Source organism: Sinocyclocheilus anshuiensis, unplaced genomic scaffold (genome assembly GCF_001515605.1).
Source record: "Sinocyclocheilus anshuiensis isolate Anshui unplaced genomic scaffold, SAMN03320099.WGS_v1.1 scaffold2166, whole genome shotgun sequence".
Classification (NCBI taxonomy): domain Eukaryota; kingdom Metazoa; phylum Chordata; class Actinopteri; order Cypriniformes; family Cyprinidae; genus Sinocyclocheilus; species Sinocyclocheilus anshuiensis.
Window position 1 is genome coordinate 327,270 of NW_015557079.1, and position 7,582 is coordinate 334,851.

Sequence of the window (7,582 nt, forward strand, 5' to 3'; positions counted from 1 at the left end):
TTTTTCTTTTCTTCTTCTTCTGTTGTTATGTTGCACATTAGCAACATATTAGTGCACGGCTGCCTCTCACTGGTTTATTAATATCATTGGTTCCTTTGTGGCTACTTGAATATTTTAAGTAAGTGTCACTCAAAACAGTAAGTAAATTGTTTTATTTGCCTTGAAAGTAGCTGTAACTTAATAAAACCTAGTAAGTATAACAACTAAGTAAAGATAACTAATTAAATCTAAGTAAGGTAAACTATTGGATTGTACAGTGTAGCAACTTGTTCCTAGGGTTGGGTATCGTTTTTTTTTTTTCGATACCGGTGCCAAATCGATACTTTTAAAATGGTTCTGTGCCTAAACTAAATTAAATAAATAAAAATTACTCAAAAAATGATGGACTGGCCATTAGCACTATAAACACATGATGTCTGTTTCATTCATACTGGACGCCAGAGGGCGCCCTCACACAGAAAATCCACATATCCAGTCAGAGAATGACCTTCCAGGAAATCGCTTATATGGACAAAGGCATGCAATTATAGCTGTAACTGAGTAAACGGAACATATAAACGTTTTGAATGATAAAACAAAGACAATAAACACTCGACTGCGACAATATAGTTTATCTGTGTTATTCAAGCCATCTCTGGTATTTTCATATAATTAAGTATATTTATAATCCATTGCTAATCGAAGTATTATTTTTTAAAATAGCCTATGGAACATATTATCTGCCTCATTCTGTGACAAGAAGCCACATCAGATCACAAAAGGAAGCATTTGACTGGTGTTGTGGAGTAAAAAGGTTATAAAGTTCTCTTTTGTTGGACAACAGGGTTAGAAATGTGAATACAAGGGAAGTTTAGCTTTAGGCATTGTAATTTAAGCATGTTTAGCTTAGTTAACGGAAGGCTACCCCTGCCATCAGAGCAAGTGTAATTACTGCATTCACGCGCTCTTCGGATGCTCATTTCCCGAGTTGTGCTTTTAAGTCAGAATTTGAAAACAACATGGACTCTCGTTACTACAAAATTTGTTGGATTTGTATTATTAGAGCTCTTCGACTTGAGTTCATGTGCATTTTCTCAGTCGGGAAATTATTTTTCACATGCGGTACCAGTGATGATGCTTCTTACGTCCGTTTCGGAGAACCAGAGGACAAATATTTCAATCGATCACTCAGGCATGGCACCGAAATCTGCATTCTGATTCGATTCTAGTACATACCGGTTACATAGGTACCGGTGCCATGTTGGTACCGGGTTTTGGTACCCAACCCTACTTGTTCCCCCACTGAAAGGACTTTCTGCTGGTTATTTAATAAAGTTATCCAATAGTCAAAAACCTATTTAGGATTTATTATAGAAAATCTTAATTCAGTTTAACTCTGTTCCATAATGTAATACCCACTCCAATACCCACTATCAACATCCAATCATTTCACAATAGATTAGAAAAAGTACTACTTTTTTTTTCTTAATATTATGATGTTTTGCTCAAAAATATGTTAAATTATGGAAGTAAAATGGTTTGCATTTGCGTACACCAATTCACATTGTCTATAAAGGTACGTTCACACAGACCGCACTTTTGCATGTATTGCATGTATAGCTTTCCCTTGAAAAACATGCAATAGATGGAAATGTTTTGCTGTTGTGATTGCATCTTTTGCAGCATCTGAAATAAAAAAAAATGCTGCTCTCAAGTTGATAGAAGTTCAACTTTTAAACAAGACTTCTCTCTTTTTTTAATGTTTTTTTTTTTTTTTTTTAGTGTTTTTCTATATAAATGTCTCCTAGTTCAACATACAAGAAAAATATCTTGAGAATATTTCATAATTTGTTTTTTTTTCTAGTGTTGCGCCAAATTAATTTTTGTAATGAATACATTTTTTTACTGAAACCAAAATTAAAATGTTCATTTAGCTAAAAAAAAATAAAAATAAAGTAATCAGTCATAGTAGAGTTCTTTGGCAATGAGTCGCATCTCAATATTTCAACCAAACAAATTTTAATACATACTGCTATTGTAACATTATTTTTGGTCTCTGCGAAGTGTGTTCAGTCCACAGCTTACAAGTTCAGCTGTTGTAGTTTATCCGCATTTTGTGCACAAAAACATCTTTTGGTCAGTAATTGCAGCCCTTTTTTGCTTGCTGAAATTTCAGTGCATACCAAGTTTTTCATAATATAATTGTGTGGCTTTATGTACCCACAGATTTGTTTGTGTGTGGGTGTGTGGAGTTCATGGGTGGCTCAGGCAGAACGACAAACCCTGATGTCATCTGTGATAGGATTATTATAACATGCTGATAGCCAAACCCTTGACTTATTATGACAGCAAAAGCCTGTGTGGAGAAACGCCTGTGCTCCGAAAACATGCCTACCTGTAAAACTGGAAGGATGAGATTTTTTTCAGTTTATTTTTCGGCATTTGATTGACTCTATCACTTGTAGTCATACTCCAGTGCTCATGAGTGGCTTCAGACACCCACATCGACTGCAATTTTGCTATGAAGATTCCTATCACTTCACTAGAGTACATTGAAAATCTTCCTGTTATACAGTAACAAGAATGTGGCGCATTTGAGGCATTGTGCTTTAAGGCAAGATTCCAGTAGCTTGGCTCTGACAGACACAGATTTGCTTCTAGATGAACAATGATGGTTTTGATTAGAGAGACCAACGAGAGCCAATAGGTAGAGTTTCATAAACACTCAGTCTCTATCCATTTTTGCTTAATCATGCAGTCATCGGCAGGTCAGATGTTCAAGAAAGTTAAGAAATCAGGGAAATCACATCAGCTTGGATACTCAGTGTGAACAGTACAGGAACTTAAAGGAACACTGATTGTCTGTACTTTCTGCTGTGCGGTACTAAAACGGCAGGAAATTTCCCATATATCATCAGCCCACAAACGCTGTGATCATTAATCTCATTTAAGTGACTGACTCACCTACTTTTGTCTTTTGTATTTCACTTTCCGTTCAGCCTAGATTAGACGCTGTCACTCTGGATTGTGATTTATGAGGCATGAAAAATGGTGTTTCACCATATTTCCGTTACATATGTAGGCATGTAGCTGTGTATAGTATGATTAATCTCAATAAAAACGAAATTAATATAGCATTAGTATCATCAAATCGTCTGTTATTTAATTAAATAAATATATACGTAATGCGTTTGCTTAAACCATCTTCCCTTAACTTGTAATAAAAAGCACTTCACGTTGTTATCTACAAAAGAGATTTAAGAGTCCCTTCCGTTTTCTTTTACTGTGAAATATTGCAATATTAATATTTATTTAATTTAATTTAGTAATAATATAATACAATTTATTATTATTTATTTTTATTTTATAGTCATATTGACATGTAATCACAACATATTTGCCCAATTTGTCCAGCCCTACAAACACAGTGGACCTTTTTAATTGAATTTTAGATCACAAACACAGTTTTTATCAGAAAAATCATTGATTGATCATCAAATCGTGCAGCCCTAGTGTATAGCTTTGTGTGTGATTTATAATTTACTCAGTGATATACCTGCTATAATCTTGGCAGTTCTTTGTCTGTAGTCATGTAATTGAGATAACTAGTCATTGTGGTAGAGCTACTGTATAAAAAACACAGGACTGAATGAATCACTTACTGTTTTGGTTTGCACAAAAGAAAAAAAAAGGTCTTTACAGAATTGCACAAGAAAAACATGCTTTCACCACTTCCAAAAGTCATATTTCCTGTAGTTTCAGAAATGCTTAGAAACACTTTTGGGAAGTGTTTACTCAGTGATTTGTGGAGAAAGAAAGAAAGAAAGAAAGAAAGAAAGAAGCATAATTTTTACTGTTCCACAGAACAGCTGTAGAGGAAGTGCATAGGCAGGATTGACGTTTTTGACACTTCTTCACTGTGAGAAATGAAGACAAGCTGTTAAACTCACAGAGCTTTGAGGGCACACTAAGAGACTGAAATAAAATCCAGCATTCATTCACAATCCAGCCATGCTAATTAAAGACGTGTCCTTGACAAACTAACCAGTCTTAAGCCCCTTTCACATGACTTGCTATGGAGTGAAGCATTAAGATTTGCTGCATTGCAGGTCAACAATGAAGCCTTGACAATTTTTTCTTTGACAATCTGCCCAGTCTCAAGTGATCTCGCATCACTTTGAGGAAGAGAACGCTCATCAGATCTCAAGTTTCGGGTTGTGCACATATAGGCGATCTCTGTCTTACTAAAGTAGACTTAAGTTCAAATCCTTAGGCTCTAGTTGAGGCCATCTTGTCTTTCAGTCTGTCTGGTGATCTTAGTGTGAACTTTGATTCAAATTAAATTAACAAGTTCTGTTTTTATAGACTGTATATGCTGTGTAGGGTAAACTGTAAGATTTTGAAATGTTTTTGAAAAAAAGTCTCTTCTTCTCACCGATGCTGCATTTAATAACTGTTTTTTATATATATATTTTTAAATGTATTTTATTCCTGTGTATCACTAAAGCAGTAAGCCCCAAGAAGCCGTGGTTTACAGTGAATTTATAACAGCTAGGGGCGTTATTAACCCCCTTAGCTGCTATAAATTCACTGTAAATCACGGCTTCACGGGGCTTATTGCTTTTATAAAACGGTTATTCCATATACGTAGTACGGTTTCACAAAATAAAACAGAGTAAATAAAATGTAATGATATTAATAAAAACAGTATTCTTCCACCAAACAATGTAGTTTCTCAGAATCAGTTGCGGTTGCAACAAAGTGGTTGCCAAGCAAAAGACAAACGTAAACAAAGGTGTATGTTTGTAGTGTAATTTACAACAGCTTTGAACGTGGCTCAGCCAATCAGAATCAAGGACCGGAACTATCCGTTTTATAATGTGAATTTTGTGTCATTGTGAATTTAACGCATCCTTAGAAAAAAAGTATTAAACTGCCCCTATTATGCCTTTTCGAATATTACCTTTCATGCAGTGTGTCATGTAGCTGTATGTGAACATAAACTGTCTGCAAAGTTGTGAAGCCAACAGTGCGCGATAAATAAAGTTATTGTCTAAAAAAGAGTCGGCTCGCAATCGCCTAAACGAGTCGTCAGGAATTAGAATCTTATTCTGTTGCGGCTCTACGTCACGAAGTAACACATCTGCATAATGTCTGCCCACGTTCTACGTCGCCAACATGCCCGCCCACAAACATTTTAATTGGTAAGGTACAATCGATACCATCTTTTCTATGTATTGACAAGTCTCCAGGGCTGTCATTCCGTCAAGGACAAATATTAGCAACCTTAAAAATGGCATAATAGGGGCACTTTAATTTCATTCAAAACCACAACAACAACAACTTACTGAACCTAAACTTGGTAATTTATGTGAATGTAATTGAAAGGGTATTAGAGTTTTGAAACAAAGAGACTATTTACATTGTGTTTATCCCAGTGGTACTATCAGTGTCACTCTTTCTCTTTCAGAAGAGGATAGGCTACTGTTTCCGGTGACAGGCTATGATTTGAATGACTGCAGGGATGAGTATAGCAACCCCAGGCCGTCCCCGGTAACAGGTGGCTGGATAGGTGCTGACCAAGAAGAGGAAGCAGTGCGCAGGAAGTTAAAATATTTCTTCATGAGTCCCTGTGAAAAGTACCAAGCCAAAGGCCGAAAACCTTTTAAACTGGTATTGCAAATACTGAAGATACTTATAGTAACTGTACAGGTATTTAAATTCCTCTCTTTTCTTAGAATTTATTTCTACAGCTCATATACTCATCCCACAGCTTACTAAAGACAGCGTTGCAGCTCAAAGTCTCAGTTTTACCCCCAAATTATTCTTTAACCACTATGACATGCCCTACTGCGGGCCCATCTAAATTAACCTTTGGTTTTGCTCTCTGAAGTGAGTTTAATAGGCTGGCTAATAAGCATGAATTTCTCTTGTAGAGTTTTTTTTATTTATTTTTGGCGTTTTATGCCTTTTTTATTTAGATAGGACAGTAGGTCGACAGGAACGGAAGTGGGTGAGAGAGGGGGGTGGGATCGGGAAAGGTCCACGAGCCGGGACTCGAACTCGGGACGCCCGAAGCGCAAAGGAGCAACATGTCGGCGCGCTGCCCACGAGGCTATCGGCGCCGACTCTTGTAGAGTTTTAAGCAAAATATTCAGCTGACTGATGCACAAGAAAAAATATACACAGCCAATTTTTGGTCTCATTTGGCACTGATCACTTGTTACTAAAAATGATTCTTCTCTCTTTTTGTGCTGTTTCATTATGTCTAGCTGGTACTTTTTGGCTTAAGCAATGAAATGGTGGTGACGTTTAAAGAGGAAAACACAGCTTCATTTAAACACCTTTTTCTCAAAGACTACGATGATTCAAATGATGCGCTTGCTGTTTACACACAGAGTGATGTTTATGACCACATGTTTCACACAATAGAACAGGTAATGTATCAATTTACTAATTCATATGCTTTGAGGGATATATTTAGGTAGTGAGCTCAGTGTAGTCATAACATAATTTGGCTTACGTTCAGCCTCTGTCTTCTGAAAGTATCTTGTTTGTTTGGCTGTATAACTGCGTAAGTGTATTTTTTAATGCATATATACTTTTTATGAATAACTATATTATTCATCTACAGCAGCTATTCTGCCTTTCCCAGCTGGAGTTTGGCCACGAGTGGTCATGTTTATTTTTATATGCCTTGTATAAAGCCTATTCTTCTCACTTGTCTTTCAGTACCTGGCTTTGCCGGAGACGACAGTGGGCCGTTATGCGTATGTGTACAATGTCGGTGTGAACGGAAGTGCGCTGTCTCTGTGTCAGCAGTATTATAAAAAAGGCAGGATCGACCCAGCTAACGACACCTTCAACATCGATCCGCATGTGGTCACAGGTGAGTTTTCCAGCCTCTATTTCATGCCAAGTTTATTCCTGTTCTGATTTTAGTCGTTGTTTTAACTAAAACAGATGTTAGGATCAAGGCAAAGACTTAAGGAGCCCAAAATATTCGTTTTCTAGCAGTTATAAATTCATTATTTTTGAATTATTTTATTATTTATAATTATTTATACTTTATAATTATTAATTGAATTGTTTATTTTTGTTGATGAAACTAAAAGATCTTGTTACTTCCTCTTTTGCACGTTGTTGTTACTTGCAGTTCCTTGTTACCGAGTGTACCACAGGAATCACTTTCAAAAATAAATCTAAAAACAAAATCTTGCTGTTGACCAGACTTGCCTCCCGAGGACACTGTCGGTCACTGCGGCTGCTTCAGTTGGTGATGAATTTCTCTCTTCCTCTCTGTAGACTGTATTGGAGTGAACCCTTTGTCCACTCCCACAGCAGGTCTGGGCCGTGATTACAGGAACTTCACCCTCAAGTTTCACAAGTAAGTTAAATGGGTTTTTTAATGCAAGTTTCAAATTGATAATCTAAAACTCTAATATCAACACACTCTCTCTCAGGCTCATTAATGTCACCATACAGTTCCAGCTGAAGGCTATAAATCTTCAGACCATCATCTACAATGAAATTCCTGACTGTTACACGTTCTTTATCATGGTGAGTTTCCACATAAAATGCTAGTTTCATCCAAAAAAAAAAA

At 36.5% G+C, this 7,582-nt stretch overlaps 1 protein-coding gene across 1 annotated transcript in view; it reads left to right on the plus strand.

The window, feature by feature from the left end:
* Positions 1 to 7,582, plus strand: part of mcoln1a (mucolipin TRP cation channel 1a) — a 17,045-nt gene that overhangs the window by 2,494 nt on the left and 6,969 nt on the right. The window contains exons 2-6 of the mRNA XM_016471621.1: positions 5,450 to 5,691; positions 6,252 to 6,416; positions 6,712 to 6,868; positions 7,285 to 7,366; positions 7,443 to 7,539. Coding sequence (XP_016327107.1) covers positions 5,450 to 5,691; positions 6,252 to 6,416; positions 6,712 to 6,868; positions 7,285 to 7,366; positions 7,443 to 7,539 — 743 coding nt within the window. The remainder of the gene's footprint in view (positions 1 to 5,449; positions 5,692 to 6,251; positions 6,417 to 6,711; positions 6,869 to 7,284; positions 7,367 to 7,442; positions 7,540 to 7,582) is intronic.